The sequence below is a fragment of the Balaenoptera musculus genome, chromosome 19, assembly GCF_009873245.2.
Source record: "Balaenoptera musculus isolate JJ_BM4_2016_0621 chromosome 19, mBalMus1.pri.v3, whole genome shotgun sequence".
In the NCBI taxonomy this organism is placed as follows: Eukaryota; Metazoa; Chordata; class Mammalia; order Artiodactyla; family Balaenopteridae; genus Balaenoptera; species Balaenoptera musculus.
The window spans coordinates 15409729-15437712 of NC_045803.1; the positions used below are offsets into that span (position 1 = coordinate 15409729).

General features: G+C 36.5%; 1 protein-coding gene across 5 annotated transcripts in view; it reads left to right on the top strand.

Annotated features, from left to right (window-relative positions):
* The first annotated feature begins 2854 nt into the window (after positions 1 to 2854).
* The window catches only part of ZNF420 (zinc finger protein 420), a 68770-nt gene continuing 43640 nt past the window's right edge, over positions 2855 to 27984 (top strand). For 2 of the 5 annotated variants that reach the window (XM_036832780.1, XM_036832776.1), the window contains exons 1-4: positions 2896 to 3165; positions 4687 to 4742; positions 13718 to 13806; positions 15084 to 15210. In XM_036832780.1, the coding sequence (XP_036688675.1) occupies positions 13798 to 13806; positions 15084 to 15210 (136 nt within the window). In that variant the 5' untranslated portion in view covers positions 2896 to 3165; positions 4687 to 4742; positions 13718 to 13797. Of the gene's footprint in view, positions 3166 to 4686; positions 4743 to 13717; positions 13807 to 15083; positions 15211 to 16608; positions 16749 to 19590; positions 19676 to 27984 lie in introns of those variants that run through there. The other 3 variants (XM_036832779.1, XM_036832777.1, XM_036832778.1) reach the window with 3 other exon arrangements.

Below are 27984 nucleotides of genomic sequence, written 5' to 3' on the forward strand. Positions count from 1 at the left end.
TGGCACAGGGGCTTAGTTGCTCTGTGGCATGTGGGATCTTCCTGGACCAGGGCTCGAACCCACATCTGCTGCATTGGCAGGCAGATTCTTAACCACTGTGCCACCAGGGAAGTCCCTGTATCAATTTTTTAAATGCACATATAGGATATCAGGGAAACAATTGGGGCAATTTAAATACAGATTATATATTAGATATTCTGAATCAATGTTAAATTTCTTATGTGTTTTCTTGATATTGAATACTCATAATATTGCACTTACTCATAAATAGGGCAAAAAACAAACAAAAATATGTAAATAGGTATAGACAGAGATTAAGAAAATGTTAAAAACTGGTGAATGTATGTAAAGGATATAGAGTGTACATCATTATAATATTCTTTTGCTTTTCCTATAGCTTAAAATTTTTTTTAATAAAAACTTAGTGAAAAATAATTATAAAAATACTAGAGTACCTCAAATACTTTCCTGAGATCACTGATTAAATGTCTGACTCATATGTACTCGTATAAACCCAGTCTATTGGCAGAAGGTCAAAATCATTGGCCAGCATTGATAAAGAGTCTCAAAGAAAATGATCCAATGCCAGGAAAAAGAATATACTCACCAGTGCTATTCACGGGTAACCACGACCACAGGGCTCTAGTTGCTGGGCTGAAGCAGTAACTAATCCTTAAGAGTCTACAAGGTCAAAATAGGCCATAACATAAATCTGAAACTGCCAGCTGATAAACAACAAGGCACCTGGGGCCTATGAAAAATTATTGCCTGAGTTTCCTTCCTCTCTGCAGTCTTCTGCATGTTTTTCTGGATTTTGTCTGCTTCCACAGAGTTTAGGTTTCTTGACTCACTTTCTTGCTCCAAAATCTTCAACATCTCCATTTTCTTTTGAATTTTAAAATTAAATACGAGTAATATGTTTTCCTTATAAGGAAAAAATAGATTATCAGTAATGCTTAAAGTCCTCTTTGTCACTTCTTCCCCTTTACTGTAAGTCCTCTCTTCTAGCCTCAAAGATTACCATTGACAGGAGCCAAATCCTTCCAAAAAATATATACTATTTTTTATATTAAGTATATTACATGGTATGCTAAAAAATAGTCCTCCTCAGCTCCTGCAGTCTGTATTTCTAAAGGTCTTCACTTTTTTGGGTCAAAGTGCCTCTGTCAATCTGATAAAGCTGCCTATACTTTCTCTGAAAAAGAAAAATCACATTTATCTATACATACAAAATGTCACAAGTTTAATATACAATAAGAAGCCCATCCACACGGAACCTATTCATCTCAGGTTAATAATTCCTGTTTTTTACTTTAAACAATAGCCTCCTTTCTCTTGCAAGCAATCATCACAACTACTCAAAAGCCAAAAGAGATAACCCAGAATCAAACAGAGGTAGCTTGAGATCAATGCATGCTGTCCAATTTGAAACCAGAATGTGTCATCTCTTAAAAAAAAAACAAAAAACAAAAAACCAATCTACGTCTCCCATGTATACTCTGACAAAATTTTTGCTCCACTTTAACACTTCGACTCCCTCTAAGTCAGTGCAATTTGACCATCTTTATTTCACATAGCTATACTGGATCAAGCACACAGGTTCATTCAACAATCTTGGTCACCAAACTTGCTACTCCATTCCCATTATTTGGAAGAGATCAAAGTATTTGGTAAATGGTCCTGAAAATCAGAAAAGCTTTATGAGCTTTCCCCTCCGAAGAAGTGGTGAAATGACAGCTCCATCTCCTTTATGCTGGAAATTCACAAGTTTGTGATTATTTTTTTTAAAAAGGCCATGAGGTCTTGAAGCAAGCGAAGACAAGTCCAGGCTTGCCAACAGACCTACAGCCTTAAGTTCTTTTCTCTCTGTGAGCCAAGGTATTTTCAAAAGAAAATGGGGACAAGGGTTTGACCTAGAATTCAGGAAATCTGACTAATGCTGGACTCTAATGAAATTCACTCTTCTTATGCATAAAGTTATTTTATTGTTTTATTAGTTGGATGGCCTCTCAAACTTACCCAATAATGTCCCCCTAATAGTAGAAAACAAAGAATGCCTACTTTGAAGGGCTGTGGCAGAGGAAAAAGCAGTTACCCTGCCTTTGAAATTATCTTTCTTAAAAAATAAAACAAACAAAACCCAACTATGTTGATTTTACATTCTTCCCCATAATACATTTATTTGATCCAATAGAAAAATCATGTCTAAATTATCTACCAAATGAATAACCTTTTCCAGATCATCAAATTAGTGTTCAAGGAAGAAATAATTTGACCATCCATCGTTTTTTCACAGTCACATATATGCTCTTTTGCTAGTCAAACTCCTAACAGACATTCTGAAGATACAGGCACAAGAAAAGTACCTTTATATTGACACAAATCATCACCAGTCACACAACCACACTCAATTATGGCACAAAACAAACTACAAAAGTAGAGGTCCCTTAATACGTCAGACAATCCCACACAGTTATAAAATGCTATTACCGTGCAGCTTCAAGTACGAATAACCTCACACCCAACAGCACGTAGAATCACACACAGGCAGAGAAATACAACCATACACTCGGCCACTGAGGGACTCCTAGTCCACCCGAAAATATCTCGCGTTGTCTCGCAAATATTCACAAGCACCAAAGGGCCTGACAAGGCACACAGAGGGTCCCATGCCAGTCTGACGCCCAGGCTGGTCCCCTGCACCTGCCCCACCGGCGGGTCCCACTTTCTCCTGATGTGTATAAGACCCCGAGCCCACTCAACACTCGCCGCGGTCTCAGGGGCCAACTGCCCGAGGCGAGCGCGCCCCACGCCTGCGCACTGAGCGCAGGCGGGCTCTCCCAGAAATCTCCGGGGCGCGGCAGTTGGGGCGAGTTAGTTCTAGCAGCCGGGTCCTCGAACCCAGCGGAGAGTTTGTGGACTGGGTCTCCTAACGTTCTCGCTGGCCAGCCACAGCCTGCCCGGAGTTGGACTACATTTCCCAGAGCCACCGCGTCCCGAACGCGGCTTCATTTCCGTTTGTTCGCGCGACTTGGGGACCTCGCGTGGGGAGAGGGCTGCGTCTGTGGAGGAGTTTGGCCTGGCTCCCGCAGGGCGGGCGAACCCGAAACCGGGCTGGGATCCCGGGCACCAGGTCCTGGACCCTGAACTGCACCCTCTGTCGAGGTGAGTATGTCCGGAATGCCAGGGTGGAAACGCTCGGAGGAAGAGTCACTGCAATTACGTGAGTGGCCGTGTCTCCTGGTGTTTCGTGTGTGTGTGTGTGTGTGTGTGTGTGTACGCGCGCGCGCGACAGCCAGCCTGGTATTGGTGACTGTATGGGCGAATGGTCGTGTGCTACTGTGGTTTTGTGTGTAAGCGTTTGTGTGAGTGTGAGTTGTTTTGACTCTGAGGCTGTGATAGTACTGCTGTGACTTTGTGACCGCGTGCTTACTTGACTGGAAATGTGCTTATGTGACAGTGTAATTGCGTGTGGACTGCGTGCTTATGACTCTGAGGTGTGCGACAGTGTTGTTGTGACAGGGTGTTTGGAAGTGCTTGTGTTACTTTGAAGTTTTGTATGTGTGTTACTAGGGTTTGCCTGTGACTTCGAAGTGTTACGACACTGTTTCTGTGACACGACGTTTGTGATTGCTTGTTTCCTTGACCTGGTTGTGTTTTTCTGACTATCTGATTGGATGACTGTGTGCCGTTTTCATGACTGTATGAAGAGAGTAAAAGTGCTGTTGTGAAAGGTTATTTTGGGCTGTGTGTGTCCCCAACAGGGTGCTTGTATATGCTTGAGTGATTGTGTGTATGCTCTGTGTATGATTGGGTTTTAAGACTAGGTGGTCAGACAGTGTAGCATTAACTTGGTGATTGTGACTCTGGCTGTGTGACTGTGGAAATGTGATTGTGTGTGACTTTGTGAGTCATTTGTATATTTTATAGTCTGTGATCTTATGGGAGTTTAGTGGGGTACAGAGGTAAAATTGCATTTTGGTAATTTCTGGGGTTCATTCTATGGCTGAGTCAGCCTATGGATTAAGAATCCCTTGTGGCTTTGTCCTCCTCTGAGGACTTGACTTATTTCTCTTTTGACCACAGTGATTACCACACCCTACCCCCCACCCCCCATTTCACACATTGCCTGTAGTGCTTCATTTTTCATATCCATCCTTAGTTTGCCCTGGGATTGTAGATGTAGCTTCCCTGCTGCTTGCTGGTGCTCTTTCACCTTATAGCCTTAAGGGTTCTGGATGCAGAGAAGTGACAGGAAGGAAGAAGTCAGAAATTTGAACCCCTGAATGAAGAGTATTAGTTATTTCTAAGGCACAGATCTGGACTTGAGATGAGAATTTTAGAGCTGATAGCACCTTCAAGACAGGTCACTTGGAAATGTAATGGGATTCCAGGAGTGGGAATATTTCCAGAGAGTGTGCTAGAGGAGTCAGCCATACACTTGAGAACCTGTAGCACTCCCCTTCAGGACTCCGTCTCCAGCAGACACCTTTGAATTCAGAAACAAATTCTAGCCCAAGATGGCTGTGAACTTGGCCCTTCTTTCTAATACAGAAAGTGCAGAACTGTTCTAGTCTCCTTTTGACTTTCCTCTATGTTAAATGAGGGGTAGATTGGTGGCGTTCTAATTTAGAGTATACCCTAAGAAAGGCCCAGTATCTCAGGATTCTTTTTTCTTTCCCTGAGAATAGCGCCCAGAGGAAGAAAGAATGGCTGTTATACAATCAGAAGCAAGCTCCAAGGTGCGTAGATGTTTTCTCTTTGTTTCGTGAAATGCCTTTGTTTTTTCAGGACATAGGAATCTTTGGGGTTTTTTGGGGGGTTTTTTTGTTTATTTATTTTTGGCTGCGTTGGGCCTTCGTTGCTGTGCGCGGGCTTTCTCTAGTTGCAGCGAGTGGGGGCTACTCTTCATTGCAGTGTACGGGCTTCTCATTGCGGTGGCTTCTCTTGTTGCGGAGCACGGGCTCTAGGCGCGCAGGCTTCAGTAGTTGTGGCACGTGGGCTCAGTAGTTGTGGTGCGTGGGCTTAGTTGCTCTGTGGCACGTGGGATCTTTCTGGACCAGGGCTGGAACCCATGTCCCCTGCACTGGCAGGCGGATTCTTAACCACTGTGCCACCAGGGAAGTCCCGAATCTTTGCTTCTTTTTGAAATTTCCTAGGTAAGCCTTCTCAAATGATGGAGGGGCAAGGCAATTTTCTGTAGATTGAGAGCAAGGAATATGTGCAGTTAATTGTGATAGATGCTTCCCAATAGCGGTTAAACTGAGGAAGAATGGATTTGAGATCCATAAATTTAAAAAGGAAGAGCTCTTTTGTGTTATTTCTGACATAGCAGCATTCTGTTTTTTTAACTTTTTAAAAAGTTTGTTAATTTTCAGAGGTACACAGAAGTGTACCTCTGTACTATCGTATGCCCAGCTTAAAAGTTATCACTTGCCAATCTTATTTCAGTTATTCTGCCTTCAGTTCAAAATCCCTCCTAATTTGCCTTTTTATTTCTTCTTTGTCTTATGGGTTATTTAGTAACATGTTATTTAGTTTTCAAACATTTTAAGGATCTTCCAGAGGTCTTTCTGCTACTGATTTTCTATTTTCATTCCATTTTGTTCAGAGAATATACTTTGTATGACTTGAATTCTTTTAAATTTATTAAGATTTATTTTATGACCCAGAATGTGTGGTCTATCCTAGTACATGTTTGATGTGCACTTGAAAAGACTGTATTCTGCCACTGTTGTGTGGAATGTTCTATACATATGTGCTAGGTCAGATGGATTGGTACTGTTTAAATCTTCGGTACCCATATTGAATTTGTTGGATTTACCTCTTTCTCTTTGTACAGTAGTTTCTATCAGTTTCTGCTTCATTTATTTTGAAGCTCTGTTATTAGGTACATAAATGTTTCAGATTATATGTCCTAATGTTGAATTGACTCCTTTATCATTATGAAATGGTCTTGTAATATTCTTTGCTCTGAACATTTACTTTATCTGATATTTAACATAGCCACTTCAGCTTTCTTTTCATTAGTGTTAGCATGGTATATCTCTATACTTTTACTTTTAACCTATTTGTGTTCTGATAAAGTATATTTCTTGTAGGCAGCATTTAGTTGGATCTTGTGTTTTTATCCAGTTTAACAATATCTGTCTTTTAACTGGAGTGTTTTTACCATTTATATTTAGTGTGATTATTGGTATAGTTTGGGTCAAATCTGTCATCTTTCCATTTATATTTGTTCCATCTCTTCTTTATTTCTTTTTCCATATTTCCTGCTTCCTTTTGGATTGAGAGAAAGAGTTTCAAAATAACAATACCAACATTTTTACTAATCTTATGAATATAGAAAACAACTAAGACTTCTTGGAGTTCAATGGGATATAACCCACTAAGGATCTATAATCAAATTACTGTGTTTTTAAAGTCACCTATAATAACACCTTTCATATAGTTAAGTCATCAACTTGAGAGACACAGGCTCATTTGTTTCACCTTGCTTTCTACTTTTAGGGATTGTTTTCCCACCACTTTGATTTAATTTTGTTTTAAAATTAAATAAGATATTTACATATTTCTAAAATCAAAACTGTAGAACAAGGTGAATTTAGAGAAGTCTAGCATCCATTCCTGTCTCTTCCACCTTGTTTTTCTTCCCTCTGTAGATAACTACCTGTGCTTCTCTTTGGTTTATTCTTCTATTTTTCTTTCAAATGATATATATATGTTTATGTGTATGTGTTTGTATGTATATGTATGTATTTTTTATCATCTTCATTCTTAATCAAAAAGGAGCATTCCTTGTATACTGTTCTGCACTTTCCTTTTTTTTTCTCACATATTTAATGTATCCCAGAGATCACTGCATAAGCAGCCTATAGAGATCCTCCTCATTCTTTTTAATAGCTTCATTTTATGTTGTGTGGATATACTGCTTTATTCAGCCAGTCTCCTACAGGTGGGCATTGGTGGTTTTTTCCCCAGTGTTTTGTTGGTAACTGTGTATATTGTTTCTATGGTTTATCTTTGGAGCAAATTTCTAGAAGTGGCCTACTTTTAGTTTATTTTAATGCTTTTGACATAAATTCTACCCAAATCACAACCTTGAGTAATAATAAAATTGGCCCATTTCCTCATTTTTTCCCCTTTCTTACTTTTTTCTCCATTACCCAGATTTTCAAAAAAAAAGTCTTAGAGTCTGTCTTTATACTGTTAAATATTCTTTTTTTCTCTGAATTTATTGAGAATTTCTTTTTTTTTTTATAAATTTATTTATTTTATTTATTTATTTTTGGCTGCGTTGGGTTTTCGCTGCTGCATGCGGACCCTCGCCAGCTGCAGCGAGCGGGGGCCACTCTTCCCCGCGGTGTGTGGGCTTCTCATTGTGGTGGCCTCTCCCGCTGTGGCGCACGGGCTCCAGGCGTACGGGCTTCAGTAGTTGTGGCACTCAGGCTCAGTAGTTGTGGCTCGCAGGCTCCAGAGCGCAAGCTCAGTAGTTGTGGCGCACAGGCCTAGCTGCTCCACGACATGTGGGATCCTCCTGGACCAGGGCTCGAACCCATGTCCCCTGCATTGGCAGGCGGACTCCCAACCACTGTACCACCAGGGAAGCCCGAGAATTTCTCTTTTTAACCATAGCATACCCTTGTTTTAAATTTCAGGAAGCTATTATTTAGTTTTACGACATCAAAGTAGTACATGTTTGTTGGAATGATTTAGAAAATACAAAAGGAAACAAACAAGGAAGAAAATAAAAATTACTCAGAAGCCCTCCTTAGGAATGAATCATGGTTCATATTTGGAATCTATCCTTCAAGTCTTTCTTTTTTACTTCTTATTATGGAAAAATTCAAACATATGCAAAACTAAAAGTATAGTGTAAGGCATCCCTGTGTACTCTACCCATCACTCAGCTTCAACAAATATCAGTTTAGGGCTAAACATGTTTCATCTATGGTTCTAATACTCTCTCCCCCGACCCAAAAAAGCATGGATTATTTTGAAGTAAATTCCAGATATATAATTTCATTCACAAGTATCTTAGTGGGTGTTTCTAAAATATAAGGACTTTTTATTTTAAAAACATAACCACAATGTCATTACTATTAAAAAGAAAAGAAGAACTCAGTACTCTCTTAATGGCATAAAATAGCCAGTTAGTGTTCATGTTTTCCCCATTGCCCATAAATATTTTTTTATGGTTTGTTAGAATCAAGATCCAAACAATGAGCTTGGTGCTTGTGATGACCTAGATGGGTGGAATGGGGGGGGGGTCCAAGAGGGAGGGAATGTAGGTATACATACAGCTGATTCACTTCATTGTACAGCAGAAACTAACACAATACTGTAAAGCAGTTATACTTCAATAAAAAAAAAACCTGTCCAAAAAAAAAGATCCAAAGAATGTCCATTTAATGTAATAAGAAGATATATTTCTTAAATCTTTCTTTTTCTCTTTTCTTTCAGTTTTATTTGTTCCAGAAACAGAGTTTCTTACAGTTACCCATATTCTGGATTTTGTTGATTGCATATACGTGGTGTTATTTAACATGTTCCTTTAACCCTGTATTTCTTGTAAACTGGCATTTCTAGAGGCTTGATCAGGTTCAGGTTTTTTGTGTTTTTGCTTGTTTGTTTTACGCTAATCCTTCATACATAATGATATATACATCTATGAAGTAGTGAATATTTGGTTGTTTTCCTTTATGTGATGTTAGCAGCCATTGATAATCTTTATTTGGAATCCATTATTTTATCAGAAGTCACAAAATGTTATTAAATTCTATCACTTCTTCTGCATTTATTAGCTGGGATACTTCTGTAAAGGGAGCCATCCTTTCACCAATGTCTTGGTTACTCTGAAGTATAGCTTATGCAAAAAAAGTAGGATAAAAGCTTGATTTTAGTCTCATTTTTCAGCATCTTCCAAAGTTTATCGTGTGTTTTCCTTTTAAATTATCATTATGGGGGCTTACCTGGTGGCGCAGTGGTTGAGAATCTGCCTGCCAATGCAGGGCACACGGGTTCGAGCCCTGGTCTGGGAAGATCCCACATGCCGCGGAGCAGCTGGGCCCGTGAGCCACAATTACTGAGCCTGTGTGTCTGGAGCCTGTGCTCCACAACAAGAGAGGCCGCTACAGTGAGAGGCCCGCGCACCGCGATGAAGAGTGGTCCCCGCTTGCCGCAACTAGAGAAAGCCCTCGCACAGAAACGAAGACCCAACACAGCCAAAAATAGACAAATAAATAAATTTATTAAAAAAAAAAAATTATCATTATGAACTTGTAGATTCAAATATATTTGGTATGTTTCAGTCTATAGCAGTTATTCTTATTAATACTCAAACTGTCCATCTGTTGCCAGTGGGATCCTCTTTACTACCTCTGATTTGGCTCCTTTTGAATTCCTTTGATTACTGTTGGAGTTTGTGGTAGATTCCAAACTTTCTGGTGTGACAAGATGTTCTAGGCCCATCTTGTTCATTTTCCTGTGTTAAACATGAAATCAACCACTTCTCTGTGGAGCCCTGGTTCCTTTTAGTGAGAAGTGGTTTTAAGAAGCCACAATTAGGATAGTAGGAGTTCTCATTGCTTCTGGTTGTTATTGCTTGTAGGTCTTTACAGGATTGGTTAAATATGTATTTTTTAGAAGGAGAAAAATACATCCTGAGTTTATAATGATATTTCCAATTGAATTTAAAGGTTATAGAGTTTTTCTTGATTTTTACATTTGTATTTTAGTACTCTGAAAATCTATATTCTTAATAACATTAAGATAATTACATACTTGATTTATTCTCATTGATGTATGTGTGTGTAATCATTTCAGAATTGTCTGTTTTAGAATAACAATGCCAATATTATTAATAATAATTTATTATTTTATTTAATAAAACTTTGGTTAATAATATTTAATACATTTATTATTTATTAATATAAATAATAGTATAGTTACTGAAAAACAGCTATTTGGTTATTTGTTATTAGCTATTTGGTCTGTATGTTTTATTGCACTAGGAATCTAATGTCAAATGTACGTATTTTAAAATTCCTTGAAATAACCACTTCCTTTCTGTGTTTACCCTGCTAGTATTATGAACAGGTAAGTTTGTTTCACTTTGCTTTTGGTTCTTAGGGATTTTTTTCCAGTTTGATTTAATTTCGTCTTATAGTTATACAAAACATACTCACAGTTCCAAAGTCAAATGGATTCTATTTGATACCACCTTATAATTTTGTGTGTGTGTTCACAAGAGATATTGAGCTAAAATTTTTTTCTTGCAATATTTTTGTCAGGTTTTGATGTTATGGGTTTTTTGCCTCAAAATGTAAAAGAGAATGTCTACTCCTTTTCTTATTTTCTGAAAAAGTTTGTGAAGGAATAGTATTATATCTGCCTTAAATGTTGGTAGAACTTCCTGGTGAAGCCATCTGGGTCTTCTCTGTAGATAGGGTGTTTTATTTTGTTTTACTAAAAATTCGATTTCTGTAATATCTATGGGGCAGTTTATATTTTCTGTTTCTTCTTGTGTGACTTTTGATAATTTGTGTTTTAAGGAATTTGTCCATATCATTCATATTGTCAAATTTATTGGCATAGGGTTGCATTATCCTTTTAATGCCTGTAAGATCAGTATTCTCTTCTCCATATTGGTAATTTTTTTTCTTCATAGACTTGCTAGGAGCTTATCAACTCTATTAATCTTCTGAAAGAACAAGTTTTTTGCTTTGTTGATTCTCTGTTAAAATCCATTTTGGATCCATTGTGGATTTTGTGTTTATTTCTATTATTTCTTTTCCTCTTACTTTGGGCTTCGTTTGTTCTTCTTTTGCCAGCTCCTTAAGGTGGGAATTGATAGTACACATTCCTTTTTTCCTAGCATTTAAAGCTATAAATTTTCCTTTAAATACTGTTTTTGCTGCAGCCCACAAAATTTGGTAAGTTGTGTTTTCATTGTTATTCAGTTCAGCATATTTTTTAATGTCTTTTGTGATTTCTTCTTAAGAGTTATTTAGAAGTGTGTTTAATTTGCAAATACTTGAAGGTACTACTAGACCTCTTATTGTTATTTCTAATTTAATAGTGTGTGGACAAAGACCAGAAAATATACTCTGAATGATTCAAATTTAAGATATTTTTGATACTTTGTTTCTTTCCCACACCTGACTTAGTGCCTAGCCATGCATCGCAGTATCCTAAGGAGTTGCAGTCCTAGGACTCAGGCCTCCCAGCCAGCCATGCTCTTATGCACATCTGCCTTCCTACCCCAAGTGCCTCCATTACGATACCTCTTTATCAGGCACCGACTTCCTTATCATGTATAGGGAGGCAAACATTGAAGATACTTTTTCTCCACTGTGACTTTCCTACTCCTAACCCTTCCCCCATCTCCCTCTCCATGAAGTGGGAGGGGTCTTTTGTTTGGTACTCCGTTGGCAGTGAGATGATTCCATAAATCTGTGTTTATCCATTAGACCTTCTGTAGCTGCTGTTCCATGGGGGAGAATGGAACAGTGGGGGAGTCAGTACTTTCTCTCGGTTAGCCTCTTGCTTATACTAGCTGATTAGTAAGTGATTAAAGATTAAAGGCTTGACTGGTACTGTCATTTTGGCTGTTGTCTTGTCTTCGTCAGCTTTTCTGACAACCAGCAGCTCAGCTCTCTCTAGCACAGCTCAGCTCATGACAGTTGAGTGTGGTATTCTTGACAGTTGGGTATGGTATCAGTTATATCATGGTACTTGATAGTGTTGTATAAATCCTCTATATTGTTACTGATTTTTAAGAATCTACTTGTTGTGTCAATTACTGAGAGAAAGATGTTAAAATTTCCAAATCTGATTGTGGATTTGTCTATTTCTTCCTTTAGTTCTTTCAAGTTTTACTTTGTATATTTTGATGCTCTTTTGTTAAGTCTTTACACATTTAGGATTGCTGTGTTTTCTTGATGAATTTATCATTTATTGCCAGTGTTACTCTTTGTCTGTTTTGCCTTATATTAATACAGGTACACAAGCTTTCTTATGCTTAGTGTTTGTATGGTATATATTTCTGCGTTTAACTTTTTTTTTAATCTTTATTGGAGTATAGTTGCTTTACAATGTTGTATTAGTTTCTTGCTTTCTCCATTTAACTTTTAACCCATCTGTTTATATTTAAAGTGCATTTCTCGTAAAGAGCATACAATTGGAATTTGCTTTTTTATCTTGCCTTGACATTGTCTTTTTATTGGAATAGTTGGACTGTTTACCTTTAAGGTAAGTAAAATTTAGTTTAAGCCCTGCCAGGGATGGGAGTATCCATATACATGTCTTTTATGAAGAACTTGGCACTTTTTGGAGTTTAGTTCATTTAAATTTATTTGTGTCTTCAGCTCTGTGATGAATTTTTTTTTTTTAATTCTGAATTTACATCTTATCTGAATTCTTTTTTTATTGTTAACGATGGGCACAGTTATCTATTGTAGCTGGAAGAAGTGGAATTTCTAATTAAATATTTATTGATCACCTATATCAATGATTCTCTGTAGGGGCAGTGACTTTCCCTAGGGATGTTTTCGAAATATAGCTGGGTTCTTTTGAATGTTTAAATAACTGGGTTGAGGGTGAAGGCTTCTGGCTTTTGAAGGACTGAAGCAAACCATGGATCTAGATCACAGCTTAGAAAGCTTTTCTGTAAAGGGCTAGACAGTACATATTTTAGGCTTTATGGGCCATATGGTCTCTCTTGCAGCTGTTCAACTCTGCCATTATAGTGTGAAAGTAGCCAAAGACAGTATATAAGTGAATGAATATAGATGTGTTCCAGTAAAGCTTTATTTTTAAAAATAATTGGTGGGCAGTAGTTTGCCAACTTCTAGATGTCCTGAAGTGCACAACAAAGAAATTCTCTGTGACCTGCAAAATGAGGACCATAGCTGGGGGAAAAATGTGTTTATAATTATCTGGGGCTGGCACCTCTCACGTAAAGTATTTTTTGCCTGATTTTTTTGAATTGCTGCACTTATTTTACTATTACTGCATGGTTTTACTGTCAGCTAAATCTTCCAGGAATGCTACCATAGTTTGATTGAGAAAAGATTGTACTTTGTTTTATTCAGAAATTTACTGAGTTTTTTTAAACCATTTAAAAAAGTTATGGCACTGACTGCAACACTGCTTGTGATATGACTTGCCAGTATCACATACTTGTAGAAGTCTTCATTTGTAGGTAATGAATTTCATTGATTCTACACACACATACACACACACATACATAATATATGGCCTTTGTTTTAAAATGTCAACTATAAATAAAAGATGTCAACCATATTAAGTTGAATATTGTAATCTTATAAATCTAAAAGTGTTCATTTTAAGTAGTTGTAAGCCTAAGTATTTAACTATTTGAGCCTTCTATGTAGTTGTGTATGGTCATTAACATATTAAAATGTAACAGTTGGTCATTATCTCTGTTTTTGGTATAATGTATATAAATGTGTTTTATTACCTATAAGTTTCATTTCAGAAACAGTAAAGAAGTTGTAAATGTTTTCTCTTTGTATATAGAGAGAGCATTGAGTTTGACCAGGGTAAGAATCACCAACTGTGTCTCCCCTGCTTAGTGTATATTTTAGGGATGGGAGAAAGAGACAGGAAGAGGAGAACACCAAAGATAATTCTAACTTACCCATTTGGAGCTTTGCAAAAAGCATGGTCTCATGGTTCTGTTTCTCCTCCCCAGTACTGCCTTTTCCAGACTCTGTGCTTTTCTAAGATAGGAATCCAGAAGATGATCGATCATTTCTTGCAGCTGTAAAAACCATGGCTCAGGTAAATCAGTGCTTCCTTGTGCCCTCTTTAAATAATCACTTTTTTACAGAATATGTGCATGTTTGCATTCCTTATTCCTAAAAGTTCCTTCCTGACTCACCCCATTCATGAGTGTGCTTTCCAGTTTTTTCCATTCTTATAAGTGATAGTGTCTTCCCTATGTATGTCTTTCTAATCTAACCTTTATTCACATACTTATGCAAAAGTCCAGTGAGCATCTTTGACTGGGAACACTGATATAACAAAAGCAGAGTCCCTGATTTTTTAAGATTTGTACATACCACGCATGAGAAAACTTTGAACTTCTCTTTAGACCTACATTTCCTGGTTAGACAAGATAGGATTTGGTCTTGACTGGGCTTAGTGTCCATACATGGCAAAGCTCGTGCTTTGTGAGCTTTTAAGATAAGGAACATATTAGGGATTGAATACACAGAGATCAGGGATCTTCCCTGGGAATCCGTGATTGACGAATACCAGTAACATGGATCATTTTGAGATTCAACATTTTGTGCTAATCTTGAATGTGTAAGTTCAGATTATCTTTTCTACCTTTCTGTTGCTTAGAATAAAGAAAAGGTACGTTTTTAAGTGATTAATAGTAACAAGAAAGATCATTATTTACATGATGATGCTGTTGAGAATTATAAACTCCCAAAAGTGAAAAATGCTTACAAGATTTTTATGTAACCTAAAGTGTTCAATGATGCACACTTATTAAGTCAGATATATTCATTATATGGAGCTATTCTACAGTCTATTTAAAATATTTACTAAATTATTGGTAACAAGGAAAATGCTTATGATGTAATATTCTGATATAATGATGAACCTGATGTTTCAATAAATTCTTTAATTTTATGCAAATCTTATAAGATAGAGATTTTATAAGGTTTTACAGAAAATTATACCAAATTATTTCCTTCTTAAATAGAGAAGAAGAAAGAGAAACTTGCATTTGTTGAGAATGCATGATATGTAAGATACCTATTGTACAGGGTGCTTGTGTATGCTATTTCTTTCAATTGGGACATTGCATTGACTTTATTCTCAGATTTATGTGTAAAATGAGATATTCTATATGCAGGAAATATCTACAGCAACAGGCATAAAAAGGAACTTCAGAAGCACCAATTTCTTTAGTGTCTTATCCATGTAAGAGGCTTCCCAGCCTGTTTGCTCTGTTGCCTTCTTCGTGGAGAGCTCTCTATCATCTCCCCTTCCATTGAAAAAATATTTTATTTATTTCCACAACTAGTATTATGTTTGTGTTTCAGAGATCAGTGATGTTCAGGGATGTTGCCATTGACTTCTCTCAGGAAGAGTGGGAATGCCTGGACTCTGCACAAAGGGATTTGTATAGAGATGTGATGTTGGAGAACTATAGTAACTTGGTGTCACTAGGTAAGGATATCTACCCCTAGTATTTCAGGATCTACCTTTGGAATGGCTGCTTTCTTTTCTGTTATTTCAAGGTTGTTTTTAAGTGATTAACTGAATTTCTTATTATTCTCCAAGGAATAGTTTCAAATTACTGGAAGTAGACATGGATGGTTTCATTGGGCACATTTATCTTCTCCATCCTTCAAATATAAGCCTGTCTTCCTTCCTGTGTTCCTTGATGAACAAAGGGAGAGAATTGAATTCTGGGACACTTGCAATATTGCCAGAAAAAACAGGCTATGATTCATTGTTACAATTTAGATCTGCCAAAGCAACTCTAAATATTTTTTTAATAGGTAGAGAAATGTATGGTTTTTCTGACAACAGAAGAGCTTACATTATTTATATAGTGACAGTGTGGATCAATGCATTTCACTAACAATTCAAGTGAACACAATCCATTACAAAAAAAAATTCTCTTATTTGTGTTTTGCAGTTGAATATCACATTTTAAGAACTTTGTATTTTACACTGAATGAATATGCTAGAACCACCTTTTATTGGAAAATAGCTCAGGAAGAAACTGATTGTTGAAGAAAGTTCATTGTTTTTTTCCTGTAGCAACATAAGGGACAGAGCATATATCAGTTAAAACTTTAATAAGTGATTTTCCCATCTAAATGATGACTTTAGTCTTTGGACTCTTCAAATCACTGGAATATAATTGTCTCTTGCCCCTTCACTCCTCTTTTCCCCCTGTAACAATGCTTTTATGTAAACTTGGGAGTCAGTTCCTTTCCAGATTTTTTTTTTGTATTTAGGCTTATATCATTTGTCTCCATTCTTTAAGATGTACTCATTTATTCAAAATATATTTATTTATTGAGGGGCCTATTCTATGCCAACGACTGTAGTAGGCATTGGAGAAATAATGATCTAAACAAGGTTCCTATTCTGCTGAAACTTACATTCTTGTGGGAGAAATACAAAATAAATAAGGAAACAAAAATATATGTGTATGTATGTGCATATTTATATGCATATATTTATTTAATAAATATAAAAATTGCAGGTAGCAATAAACAGTATGAATAAAGGTGAAGTAGAATAGGCAGAGAAAGAACTAAATGGGGAATGGGGGGGTAGGTTATTTTAGATAGGTAGATTTTGGAGAAACCTCTCTAAGAAAGTAATATTTGAACAAAGACTTTACCAAAGTAAGGGCATGAGTCAGGCCAGTGTCTGGAGGAACAGTATTCCAGGCAGTTGCAGTAGTAGGTGTAAAGGGCTTGGGCTGGGCATTAACTTTGTAGGAGGAACAGAAAAACATTATATCTAAAGAAAAGTGAATGATAGAGTAATAAGAAATAAGGATAGTTAAAGAATAGAAAAAAAGGAGTTGAAATTTTATTCTCTAAGGTGGTGCCCTCTGAATCCTGGCCGAAGCAAATGCAAATTCTCTCTGGAGGAAAGTAAGAGGGCTTTTAGAATTCTCACAAATTAATCAACAAAAGATGAGCTCACAAAGATCATCAGACCCACGAGGAAACAGGTCACAGGTGAGTTGATAAGTAATCTAAGGAAACAACAGATCGCATGGTAAAAGATTTAACATATTGGAATTTTTAAATGTAAATATAAACTATTGGTGAAATACTTAAAGAAATAAACTAAATTACAAAAATGAAAAGCAATAAAAGATTTTTATAAAGGAACAGATGTGACAGAGAACTAAATTGAGCATTTCTAAAGGTTCTATTTAGTTCTTTTTAAAAATAATCATTCTAAGGTTGATAAATTTGACTGCATGAAAATTATTCTCTTTATAAAAAGACATCATAAAAAAAGTAAACGACAAGCCGTGAATTTGGTGAAGATATTTGCAATGCATATTGACAGGAATTCATTTAGTATCTAGAATATAAAAAGCTCCTATAAAAAAAAAAAAGCTCCTATAGATGGTTAAGAAAAAGGTAAATAACCTTTTTGAAAAATTGGGTAAAAGACATTTATAGGCAGTTCAAGGAAAAGGAAATGCAAATAGCCAATAATCATGAAAAACTGTTCAACCTCACTAGCAATCAGGAAATGCAAATTAAAACGACAGTGAGATAATTATTTCACACGCCCTAGATTGGCAAAAATTGAGAAGTATTACAGTACCAAGTGTTTACAACTTTTCAATGCAGAAGTGCTATATACCTCATTATTCATAAAAGCCAAAAAGTGGAATAACCCAAATGTCTATCAGCTGATGAATAGATGAGTAAAATTGGTATATCCTTACAATGGAATATTAGTCAGCAATAAAAAAGAATGAAGTTCTGATACATACTACAATACAGATGAACCTTGAAAACATGCTAAATGAATGAAGCCAGACACAAAGACTACATATTGTATGATTCCATTTATATGAAATGTCCACAGTAGACAAATCCATAGAGACAGGAAGTAGATTAGTGGTTGCCCAGCACTGGGGTGGGAGCTGGGAGGTGAGGGTGGATTGGAAAATGAAAATGGGGAAATTGAAAATGACTGCCAATAGGTATGAGGTTTCTTTTTGAGGTGATAAAAATGTTATAAAATTTGATTGTGGTGATTATTGTACAACTCTATGAATATACTAGAAACTGTTGAATTGTATGTACTCTGAATGAACTGTAGGTATATGAATTATATGTGAGTAGATCTGTTTTTTTAAGTGTTCTGTACCTTACTAATGTCAGTATCAATTGGCATAATCACTTTGGAAAAATATATAGAAATTATTTCTAAACTTTTAGAAAAGTATTTTTATTTATTTGGTTGCACCGGGTCTTAGTTGCGGCACACGGGATCTTCATTGTGGCATGCAGGATCTTTAGTTGCAGCATGTGGGATCTTGTAGTTGCGGCATGCAGGCTTTTAGTTGCAGCATGCAGGATCTAGTTCCCTGACCAGGGGTGGAACCCAGGCCCCTTGAATTGGGAGCACGGAGTCTTAACCACAGGACCACCAGAGAAGTCCCTATTTCTAAGTTTATATGCACTTTGGAAATAGCAGGAGTCCTTTTAAAAATTCCAGATCCCAGGCCACATCCCAGACCAATTAAATCACAATCTATGGGCACGGGACAGAGATATTATTTTTTGAAGTTCCTTAGGTTGTTCAAATAAATGTTCAGACATGTTTGATAACTACTGTAATATGATATTATCTGAGAATTTATTTTTAAAATTTAATTGTTATTGCCAGTATGCTTGGATTTATTTCTCTCCTATTTTATGCTTTTGGATTACTCTCTTGATCTTCTTTGCTTCCTTTTAAAATCTTTCCTTAATCAAGATGGGTACAGTTTTTTTGTTTTTTTCTTAAACTCCACTTCCTCCCTTGTTTAGTTTGGAAGATATACACTATTTGTATGCTTTTACTGGTTATCTTTAATTGTAGTTTTGTAGTTTTTTAATTATAATGTTTGAAAAAATATACATTTTTAATGGAAATTAAATATTTTACTAGATATTAATTGTTTTTATTAATAATAAAACATAGTTATTCAAGCCACATATAATATTTGGTCTGCATACTACTTTGTAGAGGTCTTGTAATAAACTATATGCCTCACTCTCATCCCTAGGATTTCAAGGCCAACAAGTTAAAAAACACAGATATCAAGGACTGTATCTACCTTGAAATAACTTGGTGGCTGCTGTGGCAGTGAGTTGAGGTTTATAGAGAGATGTGATATTTTCATCTCTATGTCAAATACATATTTTATTTTCACAAAATTCTTGTCAGGCGTGTACCAGCAGTGTATGACTTACTCTTTTTCTACACTTTGACCTACATTAGATATCATCACTTAAAAATATCTGTCAATTTGTAGATAAAAAATTGAATAACATATTGCCGTGATTACTGGTGAGTTTAAATATTTTGAGAGTATTTCTGCCTGTTTTGGTCATTTAATCATTATCATTATCGTTTGTGTCACTTAACAAGTACATACTTAAGAAAGGCTATAGTTAATGTCTCTCTTCTCCCAGGACAATATAAAGAATCTTAGAATGTTTTAACTTTGGTTAATCTTTCCTATTTAATGTTATTGTTGGCTAATATTTTAGTTCTGTTTTCTTTTAACTTCCCAAAATGGGCATTATTTTTGTTTTACAAAATGGCAATATTTGGTTGTAGATTTATTCACATGAATATCCTTTTATTTGCACACTATTCCTCTTCCATCATACCTTCATACTGTGATCATTTTATCATGAAATACATTAAGCAAGACCTATTGTTAGTAAATACTCTTCATTTATATTTCTGTTGTTGTTGCAATATAACCTTGTTTCATCTTCATTCTTGCCTGATGATTTAACTGGGTGTGGAATTCTATACTGACAATTATTTTTTTCTCAGCACTCTGAAGATATTATTCCACTGTCTTCTGGCTTCTGTTGTTGCTCTTGAGAAGTCTACCATCTGTCTCATTGTTGTTCCTTTTGTAAGTAATCTGTATTTTCTGTCTGGCTGTTGTAAGATTTTTTTTTTAAGATTTTAATATAATTGATTATATTATTTTATTTCTAGAACTTGTTATTTTCCCTCTCCCCTAGATCGTACTTTTCTTCTATATATTCTCTTCCTCATGGTTTTGATTTTATATTTTCATATATTTTAAGCATTTATATTACATGTATCATTCAACAATTACAATTTCTGGGGAACCGGTCTAATTCTGCAGTTTCTTGCAAGTATAGGGGCTCTTGTGTAATGATGAATTATCCATAGCATTTTTTCTTCTTTTCACTGAGAGTCTAGGGCAAGACAAAAATGTACCTTGTCATTTTCCTTTGAGATCAGATGGATTTTTTTTCCTTTCTCTGAACTGTAAGCCTTGGACAGTTCTGATTTTGTGAAGAGGTTCAGTGCTAGTCCTTGACCTTTAGTGGGCCCAAGGCTTTTTGTCTCTTGGTTTTTTTTCATACCAGTAAGGTATAAACTTTTAGGCATTTGAAGTCAACAAATGTCCTGAGGGTAGCTGTGACTTCAGAGCATGCTGACCTCTAGTATCTGATGATCTCTTCATTTTGTCCCCTTTGGATCTGCTTTATTTTCCTTTAAGCATGGCATACTTGTAAAAGGATATTTGATATATATTACCTAGCATTTCATGGTGTTTTGGGGAAATCTGATGCACCATTCACGTACTTGCAATATTGAATCCTTCTATCTTTGAACATGCTATATCTACTTTTCTTTTTATGTCCTTCTGTAAAGTTTCATTGCCTTTTTTTTTTTTATTTTTTTTTATTTTTTTTTTTTTTTATTTATTTAATTTATTTATGGCTGTGTTGGGTCTTCGTTTCTGTGCCAGGGCTCTCTCCAGTTGCGGCAAGCGGGGGCCACTCTTCATCGCGGTGCGCGGGCCTCTCACTATCGCGGCCTCTCTTGTTGCGGAGCACAGGCTCCAGACGCGCAGGCTCAGCAATTGTGGCTCACGGGCCTAGTTGCTCCACGGCATGTGGGATCTTCCCAGACCAGGGCTCGAACCCGTGTCCCCTGCATTGGCAGGCAGATTCTCAACCACTGCGCCACCAGGGAAGCCCTCATTGCCTTTTTAAAAGGTCTTGCACATTTCTTGTTAAGTAATTTCCTCAGTACTTCATAAATTTTGTTGATATTATAAATAGGAATATTTTGTTCTCAGACAAAAATCATATATATACATACATATATAGGTAGAGCAAAATATTGCTTTCTGTAAGTTGATAATAACCTTATAGAAATATCTAATAGTTTTGTGATGGATCATGTTGGATATCTAGGTAGATAATTTTGTTCTCTACATACAATGTATGATCCCTTTCTTTTCTATTTGTACCATTTTGTGAAAACTAATCAGTAGGAGCTGAGTACTTGACTATCACAATTTGAAAACAATTACTGTCTTTTTTCAAACTTTATTGGGAATGCTTCTAATGTTTAATTTAAAATTTTTTTATTAAGTATGTTTCTATCAGTTTCTGGTAAATACCCTTAATTAGGTTAAGGAAGAGCCATTAGAGTTTTTAGTAGACGGTCTTAAAATACATTTTCTGATGTTGAACTATTTCTGCATTTGTGGGGTAAACCTTATTTGATAATGATGTATTAGTCCTTAAATACACAGCTGGATTCTATGTTGCTAATATTTTCTTTTAAAAGTTTACCTATGTTTGTTTGTGAGATTGGATTAGTTTTCCACAGATTGGATTGTTTGTGAGCTTTCTTTGTCCAGTTTTGTTACCTGAGTTCATTTAACTTTGTAAAATGACTTGGGTGGATATCCATATTTTTTTATGTTCAACAACAGTTATATATGATCTTGCCAATAATACCATCAGTCATCAGTATCTGTTGCCTTTTAGGAGAACAGACATTGAACTCAAATTTTAAATTCTTATGTGGTTATTGATGTATATTCAGATTTTCTATGTTCATGGGTCATTTAAAAAATTATTCTCATCCATTTCATCTAGTTTTGTAATTTACTCTTGAGTTATACATAGGGTTTTGTCATAAACACTTTTTAACTCCTTTGGATTTTTTGAGTTTAAGGTCTTTTCCTTTCCAGTGTTTTGGATTTATGCTCAATCTGATTTTTTTCCTGCATGTCAAATTTTTATATCATTTATTGGTATTTTCAAAAAATTGACTTTTATTTTTGGTAGCCATTTCTATTCTTTCTACATTCTACTTTACTAGTTTTCTGATTTTTAGCTAGCTAATTGTTTTGTTTTGTTTATTTCTCCCTCTCCTTGTTCAGTTGAACCTTAATTCTCTTGTTTTGAATTATTTCTTGTTTTCTAATAAGTACATTTAAGGCTGTAAGTTTTCTGTGTCACATTAGCTGAATCTCATGAGATTTCACACAAGGTTGCTCTTGGTATTTAGTTCTAAATTGTTTGTAGGTTTTATTTTTCTTTCATTTTCCTTTTATGCCAAACATTATGTAGAAGTATTTGAGTTACTTAATTCCAGGATTACATATTATTTTTGTATGTTTTTGTAATTTCTAATTCTATTATAACGTGTTAACATGTTATCAGTTTTATCCATCTACCTATCTTATTATGTTCCAGTCTTCTCTGTTTTTATTTCTTGTCTGTTTATATTATGTCCTAAAAGGGAAAAAAAATTACTGTTTCCTTCAACTCACACACCACTTCTGACACTAGATGTGTGGATTTTCCCACACCAAGCAGTTCTCCAGTTCTTGGTGGACACCACCTGGGTATTCTACAATTTAACTCAGTTCTGACACTAACTGCCCAGAGTTAGTGCAGACCCCACAGGTTAAGGGCTCAGTGCAGCAAGACTGCCCCCCCACTTCAGATGCCAATTGCAAGTCCCCAGTTGTCACCTGTACTTCTGACTGACTGGCTATAAATCAGGGTTTCTCACGGGCTATAAATCTCAGGTTCAATAATTTGCTACAGTAGTTCACAGAACTTAGAGAAACATTTACACTTACCAGTTTATTATAAAGGATACAACTCAGGAGCAACTAAATGGAAGAAATGCACAGGATAATTGTTTTGTGCTGGAATCAGCCTACTGATAATCAGTATTATGGCCAGACCAGCCCTTGTGGTTCTTATTATGACCGCAAGACACCCTTCAGCAATACCCATCAGGAAACTTTGAAAAAATAAAGGTTTATTACTTACAGGACTTGGAAGTTACACAGCACATCTGAGGCCACACAGCGAGGTTGTCAGGGGAGAGAGAATGAGGGAGAGAGGAAGGGAGAGAGCCAGTGCCCACGTGCACATGTGGGCCTAGGGTTCTGCTTTTATTGGGATTGAGGGTGGGGGCCTAGAATTTCATGAGCCCACTCCTTATTAGCAAATTTAAAATGTAGGAGTGGGAATTTAAAGCATGGGAAGATAAAAAACAAGTGGCCCAAATGGTCAGTTACTGAAATCAATCAAGATCTCTAAAACAAAGGAGCCTCAGTGTGGGGAGACAGCCTGATTCAGCCTGCCTCTTTATCTAATCATGTGCCTGACAATGTGTTTATTGGATCCAGACTTGGTTGAAGTGAATGCCTTGACAGTCAAAGCTTAAGTCATACTCTTGCATTACAAAAAAGAAAAAAAAAAAAAAACCCAACTGTAAGGCTTACACTATAGGAAGGCATGGAGAAGAGTTGCAGAACTTCTGTGCCCTCTCCAGGTGCACCACCCTTCTAGCACTTCAGTGTGTTCACTGACCCAGAAGCTCTCTGAACCCCTTCTGTTAGGGTTTTTCATGGAGGCTTCATTATGTAGGCATGATTGATTAACTCAGTGGCCATTAGCAATTAATTCAAATTCCAACCTCTCTCCCTTTTCCAGAGGTGGGGGAGTGGCTGAAAGTTCCAATGCTTTAATTACATGGTTGGTTCCCCTGGCAACCAGCTCCTGTCCTTGGGGGCTTTCCAAAACTCACCTCATTAACATAAACTCATGTGGTTGAAAGGGACATGTTACGAATAACTAAAAAACATTCTTTTTACCTTTATCTCTCAGGAAATTCTGAGAGTTTAAGGAGCTTTCTCCCAGAAAACAGGGACAAAGTCCAAATATACTGCTTCTTATTATATCACAATATTATAGTCCTCTACTTTGACTGTGGATTTACCAGTTTCTCTTTGTATGGCTATCAATTTTTGCTTATTTACTTCAGAGCTAAGTTGTTAGTTGCCTAAGGCCATGACTGTTCTGATTCCTCTTGCCTGACTATAAGATGATTGCCCTGAGCTGATTTCACTGGAAACTGATAAAGAACTTCTACAAACTTAAGCTTCATCAATCTACCTCCCTGCACCCATACTCATTCTGCCTCTTTTCCTATTATCATAGATGACTTTCTGTGCTTTTATCTAAGGCCAGTACCTCCACTTATATACTAAATGCCAGTCCTACTCATCTGTTTGAGGACATTGTTGAAGTGATTGCTCTCTTAGTCTCCTGAAACATCAGCTTGTCTATATCTGTTATAATCGTTTTTATCAGCATGTTACCAAACTCAGGTTCGGCTATTCACCACTCGAAAGCTAATACTTGAAAGACAAGTGTTGGTTGGCAAAGAAAAGGTTGCTTTATTCAGGAGGCTTGCAACCTGGAGAGAAGGAGGACTTGTGTGCCAGAGCCAACTCCGAAGATTCTGCTTGGCCATGAAAGTTTTTAAAGGGACAAAAGGGGAAACGATCTCAGTTAATCATTAAGGTAGGGGGTCAGATTCCTCGTCATTTTCCATTACATGCAGACTTACTGACTGTTGTGATCTTCCTCTAGATGCTATCTCGTTCATGTAGTTTGCTCGTGGGATTACTGAAGGGAAGGCTGGGGAAAGGATCCAGTCATCCGTTAATTACTTATTCTTCATTTCTGCTTCTTTAAGGAAAGAATCAACAGATTAGGCAGGGCATTGTGTGATCAGTAGATTTCAAAGGTGTGATTGGACTGGAGGTTAGTTAAGCATGGGGGCATCTGGTGTAAAAGTTAGTTAAAATATAGCTTTGCTGAAGTGACAAGGCAAAAGGCCTTCTGCAAAGTGCTGGTTCCTGCAAAGAGTTGTTTCCTGCAGAGAGCTACTTACAAGCACACAAACATGTAACTTCGCTCATCTTAAAAGGAAAAACAGAACAGACACAAATCTCTAAACACATATTTTCCTCTTGCTACAGCCCCATTTCTCTGCTACTTTCTACAACAAAACTTCTCAAAAGAATTTTCCACGCTCCCTACCTCCAGCTCTTCTCCCATGCTGTCTTAAATCTGCTTCAATCAAAATTTATCCCCATTTCTCCACCAAAACTATCTTGTGAAGATCACTAGTATCCTCCATATCACTAAAGACTTTGTTAAATTAGAAGTCACCATTTACCTCATCTTTCAGCATGTGAAAAAATTGATCATTCTTCCTTAAAACACTTTCTTCACTTGGCTTCTGGGACTCCACACTCTCCTAATTTTTCTCCATCTTCCTTGTCATTGGCTGCTCCTTCATTTTTTTTTTTTTTTTTTTGGCTGCTCCTTAATCTCCTTTGCTAGTTTCTTCTCATCCACCTGACCTCTAAATGTTGAAGTGCCCGAGGGCTCAATCCTCAGACTTCCCTTATCTTTTCTTCCCTTCTCTTCCCATCTCTTCTGTATCCAAAGCCTCCCTGGATGATTTCATCAAATCCCATAGTTTTAAGTGTCATCTATTTGTTGACGATTCCCAAATTTATAAATCTAATCCATGTATGTCCCCAGAACCCCATATACGCCTGTCTACTCAACATCTTTACCATGTAAAGTCCAAAACCAAATAGTTCAAAACCAAGCTCTTGATATTCTCTCCCAAACCTTCTACTATAATGAGAAGTTCTCAGTAAACAGCACATTTATTGTTCTGGATGCTCAGGCAAAATACTTAGAGTTTTCTTTGACTTTTCTCTTTTATATTGCATGTCCAATCCATCATGAAATCCTCTTCATTATACCTTCAAAATATATCCAGAATCCAATGGCATCTCACTTTCTCCACCCCTTCCTCCACACTCTAGGCTGAGCCATGTGGGTTATTGCTATAGCCTCCTAACTTCTATCCACCTAGCTTCTGTATTTTCCCACTGACTATCTGGGGGTTTTTTTTGTTTTTTTTTTTAATTTAAACAAAACAACCAGAAGGATCATTTTTAAGCAAAGTCAGATTTTGTCATGCTGCTTCTCACAACCTTCCAATGACTCCGCATCTCAGAGTAAAAGTCAGATTTCTTAAAATTGCTAAGACTAAGATTTTCTTGTCTTTTTCCTTTGACTCCAGAGGATTTTTTTCCTCCCTCTGAACTGTAGGCTTTGGATGGTTCCAATTTTGTGAAGAGGTTTATTTCTAATCCCTGACCTATTATTGGTCCAAGGCCTTGTCTCTTGGATTTTCTTTTTTAATCATTAAGATTCAAATGTAGGCCATTGAAGACAGCAAATGTCCTGAAGATAGGTGTGGCTTCAAGACATGTTTACCTCTCTAGTTTCTGTTTTTTATTTCATTGTGTACCCTGTGGATCCTCTTTACTTTCTTTTTTGCTTGGCTTACTTTTAGAAAGTGGTTTGTCATGTTTTATCCAACATTTTTTTTTGTGCTCTTCAGGAAATCTGATGCACCATTACATATCAAGTGTATCCACTGTCACAGTCATAATATACAACAGTTGCATTACACCCTTAAAATCCCTCATGCTATCTCTTTGTCGTCAAATCCTTCCTCCCTCCAACCTATGAAAACTGACCTATTTTCAGTCCTACAGTTTTACCTTTTCCAGAATATTATACAAATGAGAATTGAAATTTATAGCCTTTGGGGTCTGGCTTTTTTCACTTAGTAAAATATATTTAAGATTTATCTATATTATTGCATAAATCAATAGTTTGTTTCTGTTTATTGCTGAGTATTGTTCCATTGTATGGAAATACCAAAGTTTGTTGATTCACTCACCTTTTGAGGGACATCTGGGTTTCCATTTTTTTGGCGATTATGAATAAAGCTACTATAATTTTTGGTGTACAGATGTTTATCTGGATGTAAGTGTAAATACCTATGACTGCTGGATCATATGCTGCATATATGTTTATAAGAAACAACCAAACTCTTTTTCATCATGGTGTACTGTTTTGCATTTCCATTATGTAGTGTATTAGAATTTTGTGTGTGTTCTTTTTCTTGATCTATATGTCCATCCAACCTACTCTTTTTAAAATAGAATACCAGGAACTTTATCACTCCAGACTCTTTCCCTTATATTGAATAATTGCTTTTTTTTCTCTCCAACATCCCCAACATTCTGTAAGATTACAGAGGCCTTTCGTTATGTCTTTGACCTGTAGCAGTGCCTGAGAAATGATAAAAGATATTCTTCTGGGATGAACAGATAGAATTGCCTTGGATAGAAGAGTAAATAAGAAAAGACATGAGAGGGCATAAAGAAACAAAACAGGGTGAAGTAAAAATAAGTAAACAAAAGCAACTTGGTATTTTAATTAGTAAGGATAGGGAGAACTAAAGAAGATAACCATGGTTAGTACCTAGGAAGTAGTATGCAAGAGACTAGGCAATTGAAGAGGCATATGATCACTTTTTGCATTTTTATCGTAGATTTAGTATGGATGTACTTTTGTTTGCATCTGTAGGGAGGTATTGAGGAAGACGCAGATCAGTGGTTTCCAGGCATCTGCCCCTAGGGTGAAGAGAGATCTACTGCAAAGGGATGGCACAAGAGTATCTAGGAATAATAGAACTGTTGTTGTTTATCATTACTGTGGTGGTGGATACATAACTAGAGCCCTCATAGGTCTGTTTCTTTTGTCTTTTTTCTCCTGATTTTTAGTTAAATTGTCTTGTATCCTCATTCACCTGGTCAATTTTTATTGAGTGCTAGACACTGTAAAGAGAAATTATAAAAGCAATTTTAAGCCTTCATCTTCAGTGAAGATTTAGGTTTGCTTATGGCAAGCGATCTTGAATTACCTCAGTCCAGATATCTGAGTTAGAGATGATTCAAATATGATTCAGACTTCAGACGCTGCCCAGACTGGTCTACTGTTTCTCCCTATTCCTCATTGTAGCCCTCTGGGCTCCCAACCCAAAGTATGGAGAATTTATGTTGAGCCTTGTTCTCCAATTATTGTCACCCAAGACCCATGAAATGGTCCAAAACACTGTTTAGTTTCTCCACATCTCACTTGCCTTTTCTAGAATTGTAAGACCTCCCCAAATGGAAAAGTAGCCCCAAATGTTGGGCTT